General features: G+C 31.9%; 2 protein-coding genes across 3 annotated transcripts in view; one reads left to right on the top strand and one right to left on the bottom strand.

Annotated features, from left to right (window-relative positions):
• LOC105256699 (neuroligin-1) overlaps positions 1–25,734 on the bottom strand; it is a 269,355-nt gene that overhangs the window by 61,693 nt on the left and 181,928 nt on the right. The window lies entirely within an intron of this gene.
• LOC105254259 (AP-1 complex subunit mu-1) lies at positions 8,047–10,481 on the top strand. The gene is made up of 2 exons (XM_011262813.3): positions 8,047–8,212; positions 8,595–10,481. The coding sequence occupies exon 2, from the start codon at positions 8,606–8,608 to the stop codon at positions 9,872–9,874; it is 1,269 nt and encodes a 422-aa protein (XP_011261115.1). The 5' UTR covers positions 8,047–8,212; positions 8,595–8,605; the 3' UTR covers positions 9,875–10,481.

The following is a 25,734-nucleotide window of genomic DNA, read 5'->3' as shown; positions in this document are numbered from 1 at the left end:
AATTGGCGCCCATTATTTATGTAGCAACATTCCTCGTGGAAAACTGAGTCGAAAAGTCCTAAACCATTTTTTTCTATAATGAAAAAAATTTGAAACCATTTTTTTGAAACCATTTTTTTTTAAACAATTTTTTTCTTCTATAATGAAAAACTTTATTTTGCATTAAAAATCATATTTCTTCCATTAAAAGCGTTTTCTTAAAGAAAATTTCGTCAAGGAGGCTAAAAGTCGATGCTTATTGGTGCAACTTTACTCAATAATTACCGCTTTATTAAGCATTATAGAAAGAAATGGTTCAGGACTTTTCGACTCAATTTTCCACGAGGAATATCATTATATAAATACTGGGCGCCAATTTAGTGACACCCTATATATGCATATGTTGAGAAATAAAAATTATCCTTTTTATTATTAAATTACAGCATTGGATTACGTAAATTTGTTATTGTACATTATTTGTACCGGTGTATTATTACAGCCATTATATTAAATTAATACCAATAGTTCTTATCATTCCGGAGATAATTCCATTTTTCAAGTTTTCTGCTTTTAAACATCACCGACTAGTATTTTACAAACTCAGGGATTTTCTAAATTTCTCGAAATTATTTGTTTGAGCTGAAATGAATACGAGAGGAGATACATCTGAAACATCACCATTCTCTGTACTTTGATTCAACATCAAGCTTTTGAGGGAGGCGAGCGAGAAAGAGGGAACAAGAACGGAGTGAAACTTACGAAGGCGGCATTCGCGAAAGAACTCCCCATCTCTCTACCTGTCGATGATTTGACTTTCTAATCGAGTCAGCCTCGTTCAATTACAATGGAATCTCTCGTGGAATTTGCTGCAAACAGTACGCGGTTTGGTGCGGCCCGATCGTGCACCACGGTAAATATTCTCCCGGTCGACGTCGGATGCATAAGCCATGCGCGACGAATGATTTCCAAGCTCATGATTAATTCACGGTCGAAAAGTGCTGTTAGTTCCTCGAAAGAGGAAATGTTGTTTAGACGTTGGTGCCGAGAGAATGAAAAATGTTCGCCGAATTATATTCAAGTAATATTTCAACAATATATTACTCGCGTATAAACGGTATTAATATCATATTAATGAGAAGATTATCGATATCGTACTGATATTACGACTATGTCGACTATTTACGTTGATATATTTTATTATTTATTTTATTATTGTTAACAAGTCTTTCAGAAATCATGCATGCACGGATTTCACTCCTGTATAATAATATTCATCGATACCGGTCAGAGATCAATATGAAATATTTATTAGCAGGCAGTGCTTTGCGGCGAGCTAAAATTCAATTGAAAATAGGAAATCGGGATTCGACAAGAGGACATTCGCGCCGGGACAAGCCTGTTTCCTAAATACTGGGAGCTGTTTATCGAGCAAATACATTTGGATGAATACGATCGGTGACACTCCATGCAATCCGTATCTGTTCAATATTTTGTACTAAAACAGCCGAAGCAACTTGATCACACGCGTGAACGCATAGGTCGACACCACTCATTGTTCATTAATGTATTCATTAGATGGGTCTTCAATTTCACCAGCCGTCGTGCTTAATCCGGAAATATCATCATGATTTTTTATAACATAAATTTTGATAAGCCGATTAAAATTAATTTGCACTAACAAAAACTGCTTTGAAATAATTTTATTATTCTTTTTATCAAAATTTAAATCTGGTAGGAGAAATTATTGTTTACGTTTGCTATCATGTAAATCCCGTCTTTGCGTTGATTTAATTTTATAACTGAGAATATATATTTATAATAATAAAAATAAAAAAGTAATACATGTTGTATAATCAATAATTAATTCTATCTTTTATTCTACATAAACGTAACAAATGTAATAGTCTTAAAAATACTAGCGTATCGTTCATATTCGTATACAGCAATTGTATTACTAACACCTATTATTTTTTTATTTTAATTCTTTTTTATTTTAATTTAAACATATTCCCAGTTGTATATTCTATTTATATCTCTAATCATGTATATATATATATATATATATATATATATATATATATATATATATATATACAGCGTGTGTCAAAAGTTCCGGGACGGCTGGATAATTTGAAAAATACGCATCACAGAGGAAAATGACCTAGACAAAAGTTGTAGGATTTTTCCCGGGCAATCCGACGGTGACCTTAGATTTGACCTTGGATAGTCATTTGAAGGTCACATAAAGATTACCTTCAATTTTTTAAATGGAACCCCCTATTTTTCATTGCACATTCTTGTAGCTTATCTCGAGAGCTTTCCAAAACACTATAATTAAGTACCTTTTTATTAAGTACTTTTTGAGTTATAAGGCTTGAAATAATTTCTTAATTTTACATAAACCATAAAATATCTAGTAAACCATTTATTTTTCGATTATCTTACCTTCATACTTTTATGTACAAAATAATGAGAGGAATCAATTGGTGTAAAGAAAACATACAGTTGTTTTTAAGAAAAAATATGGAATTGTTAATTGCAAATTACATATTTTTTCTTAGAAACAACTATGTGTTTTCTTTACACCAATTGATTCCTCTCATTATTTTGTACATAAAAGTATGAAGGTAAGATAATCGAAAAATGAATGGTTTACTAGATATTTTATGGTTTATGTAAAATTAAGAAATTATTGCAAGCCTTATAACTCAAAAAGTACTTAATAAAAAGGTACTTAATTATAGTGTTTTGGAAAGCTCTTGAGATAAGCTACAAGAATATGCAATGAAAAATAGGGGGTTCCATTTAAGAAATTGAAGGTAATCTTTATGTGACCTTCAAATAACTATCCAAGGTCAAATCTAAGGTCACCGTCGGATTGCCCGGGAAAAATCCTACAACTTTTGTCTAGGTCATTTTCCTCTGTGATGCGTATTTTTCAAATTATTCAGCCGTCCCGGAACTTTTGACACACGCTGTATATATATATATATATATATATATATATATATATATGTATATATATATATATATATATATATATATATATATAATTAGAGATATCAATAGTGATATGAATAGTAACAAGCTTCGTTTTTTTTTTAATTTTATTTCTCTGATATTTAAAATTATTATATTTTGATTATTACAAGATAATTTTTTTATTTTTGATAAATTTGCATTATCTATCACTATTTTAAATGTATACCGCATTCGAATTGATTGCATATGTAATTACTGTTTTTAATTAATCAAATTCTTCGAAAACAAACATTGAAACAAAAATTGAATTTGAATGAATTACCTTTATTGTAGACAGAGAAACAAAGTTTGTAATTTTTCAAAACATACTTTAACATTCGCTATATCACCATAATAAAAATATTTATATTTTTAATTAATTTTTTTATAAATAATTTTATTTTCGATTAAGAGAGGAGATTTCTGCAACGAAAATAATATCAACACGATAATTCGGAAAATTTTCAGTTATATCAACGTTTATTTTCTCTCTCATGTATAATAAAAATTTTTATTACATTTAATTGAAAATATGGTGTTAATTCATTGAAATTGCTTTTGAAAAAAGAAAATTAAAAATATAAAAATCCTAGGGAATTTTTTATTACATTAACGAAAAATTACGAGGAAAAATAATGTTGTATTAAAAGAATAATGAAAAAACCAAATTCCCTTCTTCTCATTGAAAAATGTTTTCTTCAACCTTTATTTTCTATTAGAAAAAAAACAATTTTTTACATCTCTACACATGATTCTTTCAGTTATTATATATAGTTCAGTTACAAAACCGCGGAAACTTCACTGGTCGCATCTCTACGAGTGAAAATAAGCGCGATCGAAGTACTTAATGGGAGTACGTCACGCTGACCGCAGATAACATGGTTGGACCGACCGCTGGTGAATAGTTGAACGACTACAGTGGTAATTTTCGGATAGCGGGACGGAAGCGCGCCTTTCGATGCCTGTTATAAACGTTAAATCGATTAGGCGAGACCGAGCTTTTACGCGCCGGACACAAAATCGCGTTTTTAACGTAAAAGCGAGCGCGCAAAACACCACCACGATTCGTCGTGGTGTTCGATCAGAATCGAACGTCGAATTACGCGCACAGACAACGTACGTATGTAATGGTCTTTTTCTGAACGGCAATATTTTCACAAGCCATATCGTGTTATACATCGATTATAATAACGGGAGAAAAGAGAGAGAAGGGATAGTAAGTATCCAGTGTTTGCTGTAGATAATTTCAAAATTATCTAGATAAAGATAAAGATAAAAATCCGTGAATTTATCTTAGATGAGATAAAGATGATTTTGCTTTTATTTAATCTAGATGAAAGATGAGATAATTATTGCGATAATCTAGATTTAGATATTTTTGTTTATTTTAGAAGACTATAAATATTTGTAAAAAATGTGACGCAGATTATAAATGGGATATTAAAATCATAAACACATATTTTTTCTCTTTTCCTAAAGAATATTTAAATAGTAGCAAAAAGGTATATAAATGATATGATCAATATTTATTTATTAATTTATATTTATAATATATTTATAATATATTAATAATATAATAATAATATATTTATAATATATTAATAATAATAATATAAAAAACATTTTAGATATTTTAGATAGATTTTTAGAAGCATTCCTGGAAAACTTTTTTGCATAATGAAAACGCCATCTTAGACAATTTTTAGATAAGATGACATATATTTTTCATCTAAGACAAAGATAAAGATACTTTGTATTTCTTCATCTAGTTAAAGATAAAGATGATCCATTTCTTTATCTAGATGATTATATAGATAATTTTATCTAGATACCAGCAAACACTGTAAGTATCAATAGTTTATGAAACTGCAGTGGCCCACGTCCTGCATGTCAATGCGCTTTTATATCGCGCGACGCAATGCGACATGTCACGCATGTCGGTGCTTTTCGGGGGAAACGCGCGAGAGCATTTTATTTCGGCAGAATCTGTAAGCCGGCAATCACTATCGACGTGTATTTACAGTCGGTTTAATGCAGCCGATACCATCGGCGTCTATCCGCATATTCGACAACGCTAGAAAATCGATACTTGCACTGAGCGTTGGCTAGGCGAGCGCATGAGTTGTTTATGACTTGAGAGATATTTATATGAAATTTCGGCATCTTCATGTCGCGAGTTGAAATTTTAATTCGCGAAAAATTCGAAGATATCGCGTTATCGCGTTCCGCGACATTTAATTCATTTGACCTTTTCAATTTGTCATCAAAAAAGCGAAAAAGAAACATTAACTTGGTCTTTTTTTAAATATATATTTTTTAAATATAAATTAATAATATATTTAATAATAAAGTTAATAATAAATTAATAATACATTTTTTAATATATACGAATAAAAAGCTAAGCGCATGAAATGCGCAATCTATTTTAGTACTCTCTAAAAGTGAATCAGTGAAAACATCACTAATTTAAACAGTAAAATAAGATTTCATTGAGAATCAGTGAGTATTTTACTGATCTTCAGTGGAAACGCTTATTTTTTTGTTATTTTATCTTATATCTCACTGATTATGGTCAGGTAAAATAAAATTCACTGTAAAATCAGTAAATTTTACTGTAAAAGTAATTGCTAGTTCGTTCATTTACCGTTACAATCGCTATCTCTCTCGTATTTAATTTTAGTTATAAGAATTATATAAAGTTTGCAAAGAGCGACATTTAAAATTAGAAGTATTACTTCGATTTAATTTCTGATACAAGCTCAATAGAGAGGCTTCAGATATTAAATCGATCTTTATAAGTCGGACAAATAAATGTCTGGCGACGTAATGAAAATTATTTGTTCGTTATCTATTTAAAATAACAAGTTCAATATGCATGTAATATAAATAAAATAAAATTTTTAATATAATAAATATTTAGTAAATATAAATAAAATTTTTAATTTGATATGAAATAGATAGAGAGATGAATTATAGTTTAATATTACTGACAATAACGAAAGAAATATTACTGATATTGAGAAATATTACTGATTGAAACAGTCAAAATTATTAACTGATTCTTTCAATAAAATATCACTGATTTACAGTACTGTACTTATAACTGCTGTAATCAGTGACTATATTTACTGTTTTTCAGTGATGATACACTGATTCACTTTTAGAGAGTACGTATTTTGTCGATTTATTTATTTATAAATCTCTTGAGCAGTTTATATAATATAAATCTGCGAAAAGCTCACTTCGATGAGAAAAGCGCGCGATCTTATTTGTTGAATTTGCCTTGCAACACTCTCTCTTTATTTTCTATTTTCACAAACTGTGCACGGAATATCCTACAATATGCTATCGTTTCTCCTTCCGTGGAGTAGCCGGCGCGCTGAAATCTTCCGCCGAGATTAAATGACTTCCAGTTGTATAGAATCTTAATGTCGGAAGGCGCTACTTTGCTGGAAATACAGCGCGCTTTCTACGAAACGGCTTCAAGTAGGATTTAATGTTTCGTGAAACACGGAGTACAGATTAAAATGCCTTAGATCGGATTTACCTTCGCTGCTGTATTAAGCGCTATTTTAGAAATATTTATATTCGCTCGAATAAGCTGAGATTAACGGACGTAGTTTAATTGATATTCTCTCTCGGAAAAGAAAGTCCTTAATCAAATATATATAAATAATTATATATAAAATATGTACATATGTCTTCTTTTTTTTGCAAAATTTTTATAGTACTCTAATCAAAAGTATTGATCACCTTAATAAATAAAAATAGTATTATAGATTAATATTATCAAATTATATCTTATGCTTTAGAATAATGTCATAAAAATTAAAATCATGACAAATAATAAAAATGTGAAACTTTTCATTTTTCAAAATAATCAAAATTTCTTTACCTTCAATACTATAACATACCTTTAGCATTCTTCAATTTTTTAAAAACTGTTATTGATATATTTGATCCAGCATGTTTGCAATTCCTACAATTGTTTTTGATTAATAGGTCTCATTTTTCGGACACTTCTATCAAGTTCATCCCACAATAGTTTTATCGGATCCGATGATTGAGAGCGTCTAGGAGGCTATTTTGAAGAATTTAAAATTTCATATTTTTGTTATTATTTGTTATACTTTTAATTTTTACAATATTAAATAATACAAATTAATAATATTTATATATGTTCATTAAAATAATCGTTTCCCTGTATTTGAATGTAATGTAATATTTTTAATCGGTACTGCATATACAAGGGGAAAAAATATAGAAGAAAAATAATTGAAAAATAATTAGAAAAATAATTTGCATTATTTTTTTTAGAGTTTTTAAAATTAAAATTAAAAAAGTGAGAAATCCAGACCATCTATTTTATATTTAATCGTCCAAATATTTATATATAAGCATTTTTCACTTTTTCAAATTTTATTTTTTCTTAAAAAAATAAAAAATGACGCAAAATTCTTGTTTCTATTATTTTTCAATTTATAATTTTCTTTATTATTCTTTTTGTACATACAGAAACATTGATTATACGAGAAAAGAAAACAAAAAATATATAAAGATATATAATTATATGTATTTATACATGATTTCTTCTTAAGATTTTCTTAAGTCTAGATTTAAGATTTTCTTAAATCTTTCTTTTTCAATCCTTTTCTTTCTTTTATAATTAAATAAAGATAAATAAAATATAAATTAAAAATATATAAATAAAAGCGAAATAAAAATATATAATTCTAAAATATTTCTGTAAAATATTTGGACAGATTACATACTTTAATATGCTAACATTGTGTATACATACATGTAGTAACTTAGACTTTCATCATGATTCTGCAAAGTATTCATCTAAAAAATTAATCTTCATTATTATTTCTCTGTACGCTAATATAAATTAATATTTAATCAAATGGGCTAGTAAATAGTCTCTAAATGAATTAATCATATCTTAATGATAAAATTTCGCCGAGCATCTTTCACGACATTTCGACGGCTCGTAGCGTCGCGGTCAATATGTCGCGTGAAGTTAGTCGCTCGCGCATGCGCGTGGCGCGCGTGTCGCGCAACATCGCGAATTTCTCGTTAGTCCACAGTCGCAGTCCGAAAGTGTGAGGTGGCGATTTCGTTCTTTTTATCGTTTCAATTTTACTGAAAGTTGTCGTTTTTAAATGAAACGATACACAAGATACTCTTAGGAAGGATATTGTACGTCAAGGTGAATATCGATACTTTTTAAGGATGCTTCTTATCTCATGTACTAAGACTTCGACGTATAAACTTTCAATTTTGGCTAGGTCCTTTAATATCATCCTGATTTCCACAGGAATATACATAATTCATTCTCGACAAATTGCAAATTATTTTCGCAAATCTCGCAAACTTTAGTTTGAAATTCTTATTTTGGTCATCATAACCTAAATGTTCAAGCATTAAGTTAATGTCAACTGCGTTTAATCGTCTTGATCATTACGATAATTATGCATTTGTAATAAATTTATACGAGGAAAATATATTTCATTTATTTATATTTTTTAAGAAAATTTGAAGGTATAAATATAATATTGCTAACATTTTTCTTTTCTTGTTTGTATGCGCAGTCTGAGACAAGATGTCGACGTCAGCAATATACATCTTGGACGTAAAGGGCAAGGTGTTGATCTCACGAAACTATCGTGGCGATATCGAGACTGGGGTCATAGAAAAGTTTATGCCACTTGTGATGGAACGCGAGGAGGAAGGTAATCTTACTCCCATCATTCAGACACCGGAATGCACATATGCATATATAAAATATAACAATCTGTACATCGTGTCCACCACGAAGAAAAATGCAAACATATCCCTGGTATTTGTATTCTTGCATAAAGTGGTGCACGTCATGCAAGAATATTTCAAAGAATTAGAGGAGGAAAGTATACGAGACAACTTTGTCGTTATTTATGAGCTCCTAGATGAATTGTTGGATTTTGGCTACCCTCAAACCACCGATAGCAAAATTCTGCAGGAATACATTACTCAAGAGGGTCACAAACTGGAGATTCAACCTAGGATTCCTATGGCAGTGACCAATGCTGTCTCTTGGCGATCAGAGGGCATCAAATATCGCAAGAATGAAGTCTTTCTTGATGTAATAGAATCGGTGAATCTTTTGGCGAATGCCAACGGAAATGTCTTAAGCTCCGAGATCGTTGGTGCCATAAAAATGAGAGTCTATTTGTCAGGAATGCCGGAATTGAGGCTGGGCCTCAACGATAAGGTCCTGTTTGAATCAACAGGACGTGGGAAGTCTAAATCAGTGGAACTTGAAGATGTCAAGTTTCATCAGTGCGTCAGGCTGTCACGTTTTGAAAACGATCGTACGATCTCGTTCATTCCACCAGATGGTGAATTCGAGCTGATGTCATATAGACTGAACACACATGTGAAACCCCTGATCTGGATCGAATCTGTGATCGAGCGGCACGCTCACAGTCGGGTGGAATATATGATAAAGGCGCGGTCGCAATTCAAGCGTCGTTCGACAGCGAACAATGTGGAGATCGTGATTCCGGTGCCCAACGATGCCGACTCGCCCAAGTTCAAGACCACAATTGGCAGCGTCAAGTACTCGCCCGAGCAGAGCGCCATCACTTGGATTATCAAGTCTTTTCCTGGTGGCAAGGAGTATCTCATGAGAGCGCACTTTGGTTTGCCATCGGTCGTTGGGGAAGATGTCGAGGGCAAACCGCCTATACAGGTGAAGTTCGAGATACCGTATTTCACTACGTCCGGCATTCAAGTGAGATATTTGAAGATCATCGAGAAGAGCGGTTATCAGGCCTTGCCTTGGGTGCGTTACATCACACAGAATGGAGATTACCAGCTGCGGACGAATTAGCTAATTGACAACGGGGTGGATGATATCAGAATCTCGGGCATTATGCCCGAATACGAGGATTAGTCGAACGTACGACAGCAGATTAGAATTGACGGTAATCGTTTACCATTCCAATGCCATACGGTGGAAAAATGATGCAGGAACAAATTAGATTTTCGAATATTATCTCTTGGTTTCAACAAATTTTTCACATTTATTCTGCACGTCCCGCGCTTTTTAATATTTCTCTAAAACAGGATAATATGATGAAAATATTCTATTTTTACGGACATTTTACATTTGAGATTGGTTCATATTTTAAGAATCTTATTTCATCTAAATGGGTTTTCCCATTCGAGATCGGTAGGATAAACTTTATATATTTTTCAATTTATTTTTTAAATGCGATATAACGTTATAACAGCGTCTAATAAAACAACTGCAACTTTACATCGGGAACATGTAAATATATCGGCAATTTATTTTATAAATGTTTTTCTTTGACAAAGCGAATTTACAAACGGTTAATTTAAAACTCTAAATAGTATTATATAAATAAAGATTAAATGTAATTCAACATCATGTTTAGTAATCGTAATATAGTACTAGGTTTATGTCGATACATGTAAAATAACAAAAATATATTAAATTTTTAAAAGAATATATTAATGATATACTTAAAGAAATAATTATTTTATATTATTCCTACCGCATTTTTACTCCTTTTAGTTGCAATACAATATCGGCTATCTTAAGGATTCCCATTCCTCGGAAAACACTGGTCAACAAAAAAAATAATTTTAACTTTTTCCTCTTAGAATTTCCTCTTAGAATTTCCTCTTAGAAATAATTTTAACTTTTTCCTCTTAGAATTTTGCAGTTTTGGACTTATTTAAGTGTGCTGATTAGTTTTTTTTTAACAGCTCTTGTTTTTTATTATTTTTAGATTACCCCCTTTAGACATCACGTGCCGTTTTTTTGAGTTTTACTCAAAATTATTATTTTTTTTTATTATTTTAACTTTCGATATATCTTCGACTCGGAGACGTTATTTACATAATCCAGATAGTTTTTGTTATATTTGTGGCGAATACATCTTTCAAAAATATCGAAAACCTATTTCAGAATTTGTTAATTGTAATATCTTAGAAATAAAAAAAGTAGAGCTGATACAACTAAACTAGTATTTTTTTCGTAATTAGTGCCTTAGATGTAATCTATAATACATGTTAAATGTCAGGAAAAAATTTGAGTGTTGACCAGTGAAATCGAAGACCGTTTGGCCAATGCAATGATATAAACGTTTGTCGATGCGAGTAAAAAATGATAAATATTTCAACGAGACAAACAGAAAGGAAAAGAGAACTCGTGTCATAGTTAAGGGAAAAACGCGATTAGAGCGAAATGGTGGAAGCCGACACCGACAACTTTTTATTTCAGCCCCTTTCCCTCGCTCTATAAAATGCTCGCGGTATGCAAATTTTTTTGGCATGAACGCGCACGGGCGCGTAATAATTTTATGGAAATCAGTAGTCTCTCTCGCCAAAGCACGGTATTCGCTCGCACAGAATTTCATACGTTTGCGCGAATCGGGAGGAATGGACCACGAGAGGAAAAAATCTCTCTCTCTCTCTCTCTCTCTCTCTCTTTCTCTCTTTCTCTTCACTATCGCGATAAGTGACGTCTTTGTGGTCCAGGTACGTCGTATCAAGAAAAGAATGACGTTCGCATGGTTATCCCGTATTCATCGGCAGTACCGAACCGAATTTTTCTCTCCCTTTTTTTGCCACCCCTTTCTTTTTTATCTCGGTCCGCCCATCCTGTTACGAGCTGCATTACGGCGCGCCGGAATGCGACGGGCAGATAACGATGGTAATGTTCGGTTGCTGCATAGATAGTAATCGGTCTGGAAATGGGTAAAGGGGAGTTGTTACGAGTGAATTAGCGGGTCCGCGTGCGCGTGCAATGTGTTCCAAGTAGCCCCGGGAATCCCCGGTTTGACGCGAGGGACTTTTTAGCAGCCGATCGTATAAGACGTGCCGCGAGTAATCTTTTAGCGAAGTTTGTTATCGTAGCTTTCTAAATTTATTATTATGTTATTTTAATTATGTTAATTTATTATGTTATTTTAATTGTTTTAATTAACCCTCCGACTCTTCTAAAAGACATGCGTATCATATGAAGACAATTTTATAGAGTAATTTTGAGAGTGCTGAGTTAAACTTATTATCAAAATTTAAGGATGTTTATATGTACAATCCCAGCAAAAAGTAAGATTCACTGATAATCGTACTAAAAATCCAACCTCTAAAAATCCATCCCGTTGCTTGGTTTTTTTTAGAGGTAAAACTACCCCCAAAAAAGTTTTATTAAATTTCTCGGAAACAGATTCAGATATGAAAAAATATTTCCAATAAAAGTTGTTTAGCTTGAAATTCTGCACAAGAGAGGTCTCTCATTTTTATTGTAGAACTATCCCTTTCGTCGGAAACCGCGTCTAAAGAAAGATAGTTTATGTGATATCTTTGAGGATGCTTTGTATGCACAATCCCAGCAAAAAGTAGCTGAAAATCAATATTGATGAATATATTTACTTTTGGTGTATTTTGAGTATGAGAAATTGTGTGGAATATTAGAATTTCTTAGTGCAGATGTATTTTTTAATATTTATCGTTTTTAATGAAATAATTATCCGAAATTTGTTAATCGAAATGATTAACTTTTGGTAGAGAATTTCGCTTTGTAACAGATACATGGCTAACTTTATTGAATTATATTTAATATCTTTTTAACAAGTTAGTACTTGTATAATATTATTTGCCCAAATATTTCCTCTGTATGTAAACTTTTGCAAATTTTAAACAAATTCTGAATATTATTTCCATGTGTTTTTATCATTTGAATCGACGTGGTTATACATTTCTCATAAGAATACATGTTAATTCGGTGCAAATTAAAATCCTTATAACTTGTGAACGCTTTAGTAACTCGATTTAAAAATTGTACCGAAGATTCTAAACATATATAAGGACATTCTGTACAATTTTCATTAAATTCTCAATATTTTGAAAATAGGTACGAAACATCCTTAAATTTAAGATGACAGATTCAAGATAGCAGCCATGAAAAGAATTATCGATATATTTAAAATATGATCTCGGATTTTATTTTTTTAAATATATATTATACATATAAACTGTTCTAGCAAACACTAAGTAACATTTATATAATTGTTAGTAATTGTTTGTAATTTTCCACTCAACAATATAACTGTTACATGTTATATAATTGTTTTCATAATCTGTAACAGTTATATTGTTGTGGGAAATTATAATTAACAATTATATAACTGTTATTTAGTGTTTGCTGGGATTACATCACAAAGTTATAATCATATTTAAATAAAACTTTAAATATATAATTAATGCATCAATTTTATGATTTTCCAACATATTATTCTTCACTATCTAAAAGTTTGATTTTTTGCAAAGTTTAGATAATTATATTTTATTGCAAACTTTACATTTCAAAGTGCGTGACTTTTTTATAAGTAGCCTGAATGTTCTTCTTTAAAATAAGCCGAGGTAAAATTCGATAGAATTATTTATTTAAAAGTTATGATTTTTTTCGTAGGTGATACATAAAGAGTTAATGCGAGAACTTTTAATTATTATTTGCAATTTTTCTTATCCGATTTAAATATACATTTTTTTCATATCGATCAGAGTTACGCTCATGTTATTTCTATCTGATCTGATCGTAATTTTGATCACTATAATATACACGTACACATGTAGTTAAAATTGCTTCGCGATAAGAATCTATTATAAGAAAAATCGATAGAAGGCGGCGCACCGTGAATGACAAAGCGTTCTATTTCTAAGCAAAACACGGCAAACGACGATGACGGTAACGGGCGATTGGCCAACGCAAATATTAGCAGTATTGATCGTGCCGATACCGTAATTAACACGTTAGATTCGTTTCCAATTAAAAACGAGCAGGAAACGAGAGACATTCTTAACGTCGCGGCGCGCTTGAAATAGGAAAGATCTCTTTTCCGGAGGGGAGAAAAAAAGAGAAGTGCATTTTCAGTTCGAGACCCTCCAACAACCGCCCCAGGAATTCGAGTCGAATAATTTCCCATAGAAATTCGGCACAGAAATATTGCAATAACATTGCAGAAATATTTCTTTGCAAGATTGCAACATTGCAGAAAGGTTGCAAAATGTTGCTGCAACGTTGCTGCAATATTGCAGCAACGGTAAAATGTCCGCTTGTAGAAATACTGCAATGCAATATTGCAGCAATGTTACAGTGCAACGTATTTGTAATATTAAAACGCGTTTTGCTACAAAGACATCGTTAAATTTAATAAATAAACTTTGAAAACATAAAAAAATATTTAAGAAAGATAGGAAAAAATGCCTTTAAAAAAACATCTATTAGTATTTTTATTAGATGTTTCTTAAATATTTATGTCAATAATATTACATACAATTATTTTACATACATTCGACATTCCAGAATATTTTAATACGTGCAATAAATGAATTACTTCCTATTTACCCATTCAATTAAGAAAAATCTGCTTAATATTCCGAAACCCAATGAAGGATCCAGATTATTAAACAAATTATTTGTTTAATAATCTAGATCCCCATTAAGATTCAGAATATTAAGTAAATCAAGTCAGTTTATCGCCAGAAATTAAACTGATACAAGACAAGAAATATAATTACTACATTAATCCTTTTTAGATCTTATATCCATCTTAGATGAATTCGAATACGAGTTAGTTAAATTGGGTAGGGGCAAGTAAAGAAACACATGTTATACATTTTCGCTATGTTAAAATGTTGCTGCAACATTGCCAAAGTAATATTACAAAATAATATCTCTGCATTATTTCTGCAACTGCAGTTATTATTGCACTGCAGTGAGCAATATTGTAACATTGCTCTCTAAAAGTGAATCAGTGAAAATATCACTAATTTAAACAGTAAAATAAGATTTCACTGAGAATAAGTAAGTATTTTACTGATTTTTAATGGAAACGCTTATTTTTTGTTATTTTATCTTATATCTCACTGATTATGGTCAGTTAAAATAAAATTCACTGTAAAATCAGTAAATTTTACTGTAAAACCAGTAATCGCTAGTTCGTTCATTTACCATTACAATCGCTATCTCTCTCGTATTTAATTTTAGTTATAAGAATTATATAAAGTTTGCAAAGAGCGACATTTAAAATTAGAAGTATTACTTCGATTTAATTTCTGATACAAGCTCAATAGAGAGGCTTCAGATATTAAATCGATCTTTATAAGTCGGACAAATAAATGTCTGGCGACTTAATAAAAATTATTTGTTCGTTATCTATTTAAAATAACAAGTTCAATATGCATGTAATATAAATAAAAAATTTTTAATATAATAAATATTGAGTAAATATAAATAAAATTTTTAATTTTATATGAAATAGATAAAGAGATGAATTATAGTTTAATATTACTGACAATAACGAAAGAAATATTACTGATATTGAGAAATATTACTGATTGAAACAAGTCAAAATTATTAACTGATTCTTTCAATAAAATATCACTGATTTACAGTGCTGTACTTATAACTGCTGTAATCAGTGACTATTTACTGTTTTTCAGTGATAATACACTGATTCACTTTTAGAGAGTGCAGGAACGTTGCAGCAAGTTTCTGTGCTGTATGGGTTTGGATTCATCTCCTCTCTCTCTCTCTTTCTCCCTTTTTCTCTCTCTTTCTCTCAGCATGTATTGTAGAGCCGTTAATAAAAAAGGCAAATTTACGCCAGTAGTGGCGAGGAAATCCGCCCCGATCGCGAGATACCTGGCGGCATAATGGGATGCGCGCGGAGAAACTCCTGAGAATTTCCCTGCCTCCGTCGCGCACCTGTAACATCCGTCTCATTCGTTCTCCACGTAGAAAATTCAGAGGGAGAAAGAGAGAGAGAGAGGGAGAGAGAGAGGCGATTTAAAGTTGCATCCGCGAAACTCTCGTCCGTCATCCCGAGCCGATTTTCTCTCTTTCTCCCCCGGCTCCCGGCGCTTTCCGCGATATTAAAACTTATCTGGAAAATATATGCGCGCAGTCTAGACGTATATACACACGTATTCGGGTCGAACGAACACGTACGGCGAAAGAAAGTTTTGCGAGTTTGCGACTTGCATTAACGAGCCGCGCCGCGGCCCGAGTCGATGATATCGATTGTGTGTTAGTTCCAGCGCAAGAACTGAGTAATTTGGTCCCCGCTTAAGCGCGGAAAGCATGCACTTGCACATCCCTGCAGAAATTCGCGAACTTCGGAGACTCCACCGGACCGAAATCCGCACGTGTTATTAGCGCAAAATGCCGACTATCCAGTCTGAGACTCGAGCAACACGTCGGTCAAGCGTTTTTCGCTGCAAATTTAGCGCTTTAGACCAGCACAGCTTGACAATGTGTGCTTCAGACCCGCGATTGGATCTGATTCTAGCGTTGAAGGTAGAAAGAAATGGTATATTTTTTCTATCAACTATTTTTCTATCCATTTATTTTTTTTTGTGAATAAAATGATACATTGAAAAAGTGCAATTGCGTCTTTTTCTTTAATGGAATCATTTTTTTTTGCATAAATAAATTCTTCTAAATATTCTGTACAGTAACTTAAAAACTTACTATTAAAAAAAAATAAAAGAAAGGTCGAGTACACACGTCAGTTATGAAAACTGTTGTGTATTACTGTCTTACAATATTATTGTGAAAAAACTATTTTACAAACTAGTGCTATTTTAATTTGTATAAAATTTGTGTTATTTTAATTTTTAAGAAACTTGCACATTAAAAAAGTTGCGAAAAATAGTTGTCTTAATTTCCTACAAAAATAATGATGTAAAAAATTAGACGGCTAAGAATAAAAACTTGTCCCAAGTTCAAATATTTTAATTCATTTGCATAAATAGATTTTTCTAAATATTCTCTGTATAAAAATACTAGAGTAAGGTACTCGAGAAGGAAATATTTTAAGTTGAAATAGTTGAAGTTTCTGAACAAAACATATATGCTTTATTCAAGACGTTTAAACGTTTCACTGTTTCTTGAAAATTTTGTGTAAAATTTAATCTCTTTTTATTATTTATTACATCAAGATGACTATGTTGCTGAATTTTTTTTTTTTATGAGAGAGAATTATTAAAGATAAAGTATATTCGCCTCCATTTGTCTGCATTAAAGACTTAAAAGAACGGATTAAAATAAATTATTTAAGGATAAATAATGGTTATTTTGATGCTGTAATAAAGGATATTATTAATAAACAAGTCGCAAAATATTTGATATGCAGTGTTTGCTGTAAATAATTTCAAAATTATCTAGATAAAGATAAAGATAAAAATCCGTAAATTTATCTTAGATGAGATAAAGATGATTTTGCTTTTACTTAATCTAGATGAAAGATGAGATGATTATTGCGATAATTTAGATAATTATCTAGACATTTTTGTTTATTTTATAAGACTATAAATATTTGTAAAAAATGTGACGCAGATTATAAATGGGATATTAAAATCATAAATACACATTCTTTCTCTTTTCCTAAAGAATATTTAAATAATAACAAAAAGGTATATAAATGATATGATAAATATTTATTTATTAATTTATATTTATAATAAATTTATAATATATTTATAATATAATAATCAATGTGTAACAATGCATATATCATTTTTATAAAATATACATTAATGCATTGCACAAATTTAAATAAAACAAGTACAAGATAAAGTATATTTGTAATATTATTTTCCAAATAAAAAATATATTTTAGATATTTTAGATAGATTTTTAGAAGCTTGCCTGGAAAACTCTTTTGCATAATGAAAACGTCATCTTAGACAATTTTTAGATAAGATGACATATTTTTTACCTAAGAAAAAGATAAAGATTTTTTGTATTTCTTCATCTAGTTTAAGATAAAGATGATCCATTTTTTTATCTAGATAATTATCTAGATAATTTGATCTAGATACCAGCAAACACTGTTGATATGTAAATCCGTGAGATGCTTGAAATACTTGAATATTTTCTTGAATAAAGCAAACACATACATCTCATTTTAGAAATTTCAAACTTCTCATATAAAATATTTCTTTTTCTAATGTCTTATTCTAATACTTTTATAGAGTACTTAAAGAATCTATTTATACAAAAAGAAAATATATGATTCCATTAATGAAGAAACGCAAGTGCATTTTTCAAACAAATGCAAACAAAATGAGTGAATAAAAAAATATACATTCAGTTTTGTCTGTACCATTTCTCTTAATTTTCAACGAAACGGGTGTTAAAACCGACTGTAACTGCGTGACACACTCTATATGCTCTCGCTCCGCGGAATGAAGATCGAACGTGAGATATTAAATGCAATAAAGGCCCGACAACGCGATTAGCCGCAAATCTACGAGATACATTTCAATATTTAAAATTGAGTAGATCGCGTGTTCCATATTTCCATGTTTTGCTGAAAAGTAGGAAAAGCTGGAAACGCGGCTTTTTACCCGTGCATTGTAATTTACATCGTGTATGTTATGGCTCGTATACCCCCATTAAATACACATGCGCATGTATTAAATACGACTGGGATATTCCGCGCGCGAGGGAGAAAATGATATTAAAATAATTTCGTTGCAGATATATTCCTCGGCTAATTATGCACGGGACGCTTCTCTTCCCATCTACATATATAATGACATGCACAAAATGGAAATATCGAGCTGCTATGAAATCAATTATTGCTGAATATTAATCATCAATTGTGTTCATCGAAACTCCCATCTTTCTCTCTCTTTCTCTCTCTCTCTCTCTCTCTTCCCCTACTTTTGGCGTAATTATTCGCGCGTATATTACATAACGTAACATGAAGGAAGTAAACGGGGGATTTTCTTGAGAATGTTTTAATGAAACTTCCATGTCTAAGTAAGTAGCTTCGAAGCAACGAAATATTACATAGTCGTCTGTCTCTCGCCCAGCATTCGAAGCTACTTTAAATAATTATCATACTTCGTTTTCGTGTTCCTCGTGCAATTAAATTACAAGATCTTTCGACGTTATCGGAGAGCGATTTTGTCGAAAATTTGAGAATTTATTTCCGCCAGATAAAATATACATCTCTCTCTCTCTCTCTCTCTCTCTCGTTCTCTCCTTCTTTCTCAACGAGAATGAATAAAATATATTCTTCATTTTCATTTTCGTACGTTGCATATTCATTGTATGCATTGTATGAAATATATACATTGTATGAAAACACTCTCTAAAAGTGAATCAGTGTATTATCACTGAAAAACAGTAAATAGTCACTGATTACAGCAGTTATAAGTACAACACTGTAAATCAGTGATATTTTATTGAAAGAATCAGTTAATAATTTTGACTGTTTCAATCAGTAATATTTCTCAATATCAATAATATTTCTTTCGTTATTGTGAGTAATATTAAACTATAATTCATCTCTCTATCTATTTCATATAAAATTAAAAATTTTATTTATATTTACTAAATATTTATTATATTAAAAATTTTATTTTATTTATATTACATGCATATTGAACTTGTTATTTTAAATAGATAACGATCAAATAATTTTTATTAAGTCGCCAGACATTCATTTGTCCGACTTATAAAGATCGATTTAATATCTGAAGCCTCTCTATTGAGCTTGTATCAGAAATTAAATTAGAAGTAATACTTCTAATTTTAAATGTCGCTCTTTGCAAACTTTATATAATTCTTATAACTAAAATTAAATACGAGAGAGATAGCGATTGTAATGGTAAATGAACGAACTAGCAATTATTTTTACAGTAAAATTTACAGTAAAATTTACTGATTTTACAATGAATTTTATTTTAACTGATCATAATCAGTGAGATATAAGATAAAATAACAAAAAAATAAGTGCTTCCATTGAAGATCAGTAAAGTACTTACTGATTCTCAGTGAAATCTTATTTTACTGTTAAAATTAGTGATATTTTCACTGATTCACTTTTAGAGAGTATATATATATATATACTGGTCAGTAACAATAATCTTTTGACTATTCGAATATATGTAGGCACACGCACTCTTACAGATGTACATAGAAATACATGTACATAGAAATTGGGAAAACAGAGATACATGCAACCGCTAGCGCGTTAAAATACAGATTGTGAGATCGCGGCTTTCACAAATTCGGCGCGATCGACGAATTGGATTATTCGAGACGGTGAATTCCGATGTCAATTCAGTTTACAATTGTCCTGATGAAACTCCGCGTCAAATAGCCACGTTTGTGACTAATTGCGCGCTTTGAATATACGAAACGTATCGTTGAATTTCCGCACTCGTCTCTGTGTACGCGCGTCATTAATTTAGAAACTATGTTGAAAATCACGACAAAATGTCAATCGTTCGTTCGCACGTGGCTCGATTAAATTGAGGATTTCTTAGGAAAATATTTTATAAATTTTTTTAGGTAGCCAATTAATAAGTTTGTTAAAAAAAGTGCGTCGATTTTTTGTAAAAAATGAATTATTATAAAAAAAAATCAAATAAATTTTATTTCTTTCTCCTCCCCTTCATCTACTCTTTCCTTCCTTGTGTGAATTCGATTAAATCGAGAATTTCTAATATATCATAAATTAATATTTTATAAATTTTTCTAGACAGTTAATCAATTATTTTTTTTTAAATGCTCCAACAGATTCTTTTGAGGGGGGCGAGTTACTTGAAAGAAATCGAATAAATTTTATTTCTCTTCTGCTCCTCCTGTAAACTCGATTACCGAGAATTTCTAATGGAAATATTTTATGGAAATTTTTTAAGCTATTAATTAATTATTTTTTTAAAGAAAAACGCGCCGTAATCTTTTTTCTTCTTTTGGAGAGCAAATTACTTGAAAGAAATCATATTTTTCAATTCAATTTTTTTCTCTCTTCTTTCTCGCGTACTCGAGACCGTGCGATTTTTTTCTTTCGGTGGTAAAAGACGGCTGTAAAAACGTTATATTCTTCCCGTGCTCGGACACACGAGACCATGCATTCACTTACATATGTATTCGAAAGCAGACGCTTTGGGACGTTGCTCGCGGGTATAATACTAACCGCTGGTGTTTACCACAATTCCGTTATATGTATTATAAGTCCCGTAAAAGCCCGCGCGAACTTCCGCGAGACGGGGTGTGTTTTTAGCAGAGTTTGGCATTGGCAAACTCAATTCGAGTTTATGTTCCTTGTGTACAAAGTACTCGCGCGAAAGTTACGATGCGCGAAAATACGCCATTATGAGTCCTAAAGTTATTCTTCTCTGGCTAAAATATACATAAGTTCTCTCCGCGCGCGATATCGTGCGGTTTCTCCTTATTTCCGTACATGTTTTATGATGCCGAATATGTCTCAAAACTTTATCCCGTGGTTTTTTGAAGACGCTTTATTTATTTATTTATATAATTAACATTACTACAATAACATGTCTTGATGTGTTTCTTGTTAAGATCTCGTTTATATCTCCTGGATATTAGATTGGATATTGTTTTATCTGGAAGACGTTATTAGTTTTAGAACAAATCACAACTGAACATGAATGAATTGTCTTTGTTAGATACAAAAAATAGTTTGTAATTTTTAAAAATGCACTTTTTAATCACTATTTTAATATAATAAAAAAATTAAAATTCGTATATTTATAATTAATTATTTTTTAAAAAATATTTTAATAGATTTAATGATATATTTGCGTATAAAATGATATATATACCAAACACGATAATTTAGATGCGAATAAAAATTAGATGGCAATTTTAGATGTAAACAACAATTTTTTTTATAATTGGAAATTTGAATGTGTTTAATGCAATTTACGGTAAAAATTTTAATAATCCATTAAAATTATTTTTGAAAGAAAATAAATTAAAAAACAGGATTTTTTATTTTTCGTATTATATTAACAAAAAAGCATGAAAAAAATATATTAAAAAAATATTTTTTCACGTTTGTTCTTTATTAGAAAAAAATGATTTTTTTTACGTCTCTACTTGTATGTAACAACAAAAATCATGTGTCAATAAATGATATTATGATGTAAAAATGTAAGGAATGGATCATTACTTAAAAAAAGTTTCAAAGCGATATATTAAATAGTTGATAAGTTTTAATGCAATCTTATCGTTTTAAAGCCCTGGCTGAAGAGTAAAAACTCGACATCATGCCTCTCGTCTTGAACGAGCAAACAACTTCGGCGTGTACGCGTGTACGCAAAACTAGGAAGCTCGGCCGACAGTTTCGAGAGCGAAATTGTAAGTTATGGGATTTTTTCGCGCAAAAAACCAGCATTTACCGCGGTCGTTTAGGGAAAGGCACGCCATCGGCCGTCCTCTCGTAAATAGCGTTTCGCATTGATTTATCACCGACCGAAAAAGACGAGTTTGAGGTCGTGGAGGAGCGCGAGATGGGGAGAACGTGGAGGTTTACCAAGGGAACCCGGAGAGAAGGTGAAATGTCAAGCTCACGAGAGGGTGGCCGCACAGAATGGTTGCAAGAGTGACAAAACGCCACCCTTACGGCAAGACCGCGGCGATCTGTCACTTGGCTACGAGCCAATCGGGCCGTGCGAGGGACTTCCATGTTTCCGTCCCGCGACTTCGACGTCTGATTGCAAATTACATTCCCCGACTGACTACTCGAGGACTACCCTTGTCTCACCACCCGGAGGCGATCTTCCGGGATTCGCAGTGACTCTCGGAGGGCTCAATCTTGATCCATCGTATTCTCCCGCTCGACACGGATCGTTTGTCACGGTGCATTAAACTGTCACGACTGGTCCTATTTCGATTCTAAAATCGTCGATTAGGGCTAATTAACCCTATTCGAAACTCGTTTTCAAATCGAAACCTCTATAGCACGGACTATTGTTGTTATATTGTACTCTCTAAAAGTGAATCAGTGTATTATCATTGAAAAACAGTAAATAGTCACTGATTAGCAGTTATAAGTACAGCACTGTAAATCAGTGATATTTTATTGAAAGAATCAGTTAATAATTTCGACTGTTTCAATCAGTAATATTTCTCAATATTAGTAATATTTCTTTCGTTATTGTCAGTAATATTAACATATAATTCATCTCTCTATCTATTTCATATAAAATTAAAAATTTTATTTATATTTACTAAATATTTATTATATTAAAAATTTTATTTTATTTATATTACATGCATATTGAACTTGTTATTTTAAATAGATAACGAACAAATAATTTTCATTAAGTCGCCAGACATTTATTTGTCCGACTTATAAAGATCGATTTAATATCTGAAGCCTCTCTATTGAGCTTATATCAGAAATTAAATCGAAGTAATACTTCTAATTTTAAATTCGCTCTTTGCAAACTTTATATAATTTTTATGACTAAAATTAAATATGAGAGAGATAGCGATTGTAGCGGTAAATGAACGAACTAGCGATTACTGGTTTTACAGTAAAATTTACTGATTTTACAGTGAATTTTATTTTAACTGATCATAATCAGTGAGATATAAGATAAAATAACAAAAAAATAAGCGTTTTCACTAAAGATCAATAAAATACTCACTGATTCTCAGTGAAATCTTATTTTACTGTTTAAATTAGTGATATTTTCATTGATTCACTTTTAGAGAGTAGCAATATTGCCGCAATGTAACAACAATGGTTTGTGCTATATGGATAAGACTGATTAAATTCTGACAAAAGAGAGCTCTGGAAAATAAAGATAATTTATTTATATGTTAAAGTTATTTCGTCTCGCGATTTAGTTGGACGACATATCGATTAGATGGACACGTGTAACTGTGACTCGCGTTATTGTGTCTCGCTTCTTTCGACAATAGCAGTTCAGCTTTAAATTTATCGAACGCAAGCCCATGTTGTCGTCGCACATTTAACACCAAACTCGGTTGCCTGATGCCGAGTCCTTGTTTACGTTAAATGCATGCAACGTGTTACGGCTGTGAAACTTGGAACTATGCAACTATGTTTAACGTTAGGATAAGGATCCAGGCACTGTCTCTGCATGTATGTACTGTAACGTATCGATAACGATTTTCGCGAAACAATTTCCTTCGTGACACCCGATTCACTTGATCGCGTCTATCAGAAGTCGGACAATTCATTCGCGTCGAAAAGAATTCAAAACTTCATGGGATAATAGTAGATAATTTTTTGCCAATTCCATTAAGGGGATCCTAAAGTCGTCTGTTTTATCGATAAAAACATCATAATTTTCGGAAGTGTGCCATTTTTTATTGCCTGGTATAGAATTAAAAATCCTTCTTCAGAATTGAAGTATACACGCAAACGGTCACGTGAAAACTCTATACAGTATGAGATTTTATATTGAGAAAGAAAATAAGTATAAAATTACATTTTTATTTATCGACTTCTTAAATCAACATGGCGTCAGAGCTGTCAACTTGTACAAATATTAGCTTCTTATAAAAGTTTTATAGCTTTTATGCATAAAACAGTAGTTTACACGATTGTGTACTGTACCGTAGAATATTGTCGAACTACAAAAACTGAATTTAATTGCCTAATTAATAAATGGCATTCTTCCGAAAATTTCAGTCCGTATATACTTGAAATATCGGTAAAATAGAGTGAAAAAAGCAGTGTATTTTCTTTATAAATGATAGAGAGAAATATGGGATGAGAATTAGATGAGGGCGCAGTAATCATGTAAGAATTCGCCATTAGATTTAGGATCCTCTTAAGGGGATCCCTCATTGAACGGTGAACTCTTATACGATTACAACGTCCTCATCTAATCTTCATCCCGTATCTCTCTATCATGTTATTTATAAAGAAAATGCACTGCTTTTTCTACTCTATTTTACCAACATTTCAAGTACATACGGATCGATATTTTTGGGCATTTATTAATTAGAATACTAAACTCAATGTTCACAGTTCCTCAAATTTTTATTGTGCAGTTCTCTGTTTGGTATGCTATTGTCTTATGCATAAAAGCTACAAAACATTTATACAAGGCTAATATCTTTATGAGATGATAGCTTTAGATGCCATGTTGATCTAAGAAGTCGATAAATAAATATATAATTTTATACTTTTTTTTCTTTCTCAGTATATAATCGGTTTCCTCGTGTCCATTCGCATCTATACTTCAACCGTAGAAAAGGATTTTTAATTCTATGTAGACAATAAAAAATGGCACATGGCCAAAAATTACAGTGTTCTGTCGATAAAAAAGATAAATTGAGGGACCCCCTTTTTTTAAGTTCACCTCCATCGACGTGACGTCACAATCGAGCGCGAAGGCGGCGGGAAAAGGGAGAAAGAAATCGCGCCTCACAGGAGAGAAAGCGTTATTCACTCGAGAGCGTTATTCCCGTTATTCGCCCTGTCTGAAATTATCCCTCCGGCCGCCAAATTGGTCGTTTGCGAGGCGGGCGTTTATTTACATAACGCACGCCGTCGAAATGTCGACAATCGAGAGATCGACATTACCGGTCCCATCGCGCCCGATGTAGCGCGCGATGTCCCCTTTACCGCGCATTTGCATACAAGCATACGCCGACAAACAGCCCGCACTCGAATGCATTAACCCCCCGAGGGGGGGGGGGAGGAAGGAAGGGAGGGCTCAACCGAAGGGACGCCAGCCCGATGTCTCCAGACTACCCGCTTATTTGCATTTACCGATGCCTATTGTTTGTTCCCTTTCCTCCCTCGTCACCCCCCCCCCTCCTCGCCCCCTCGCGTTAGAAGAGTCGGAAACACACGTTCGCGTCTCCTTCCCCTTCGTGAGATAGAGCAAGTGCACAGTCGTGTT

Source organism: Camponotus floridanus, unplaced genomic scaffold (assembly GCF_003227725.1).
Source record: "Camponotus floridanus strain SB8 unplaced genomic scaffold, Cflo_v7.5 scaffold34, whole genome shotgun sequence".
NCBI lineage: Eukaryota > Metazoa > Arthropoda > Insecta > Hymenoptera > Formicidae > Camponotus > Camponotus floridanus.
Note: the sequence above shows the minus strand (reverse complement) of the source record. Positions and strands in the feature narration are given on the sequence as shown.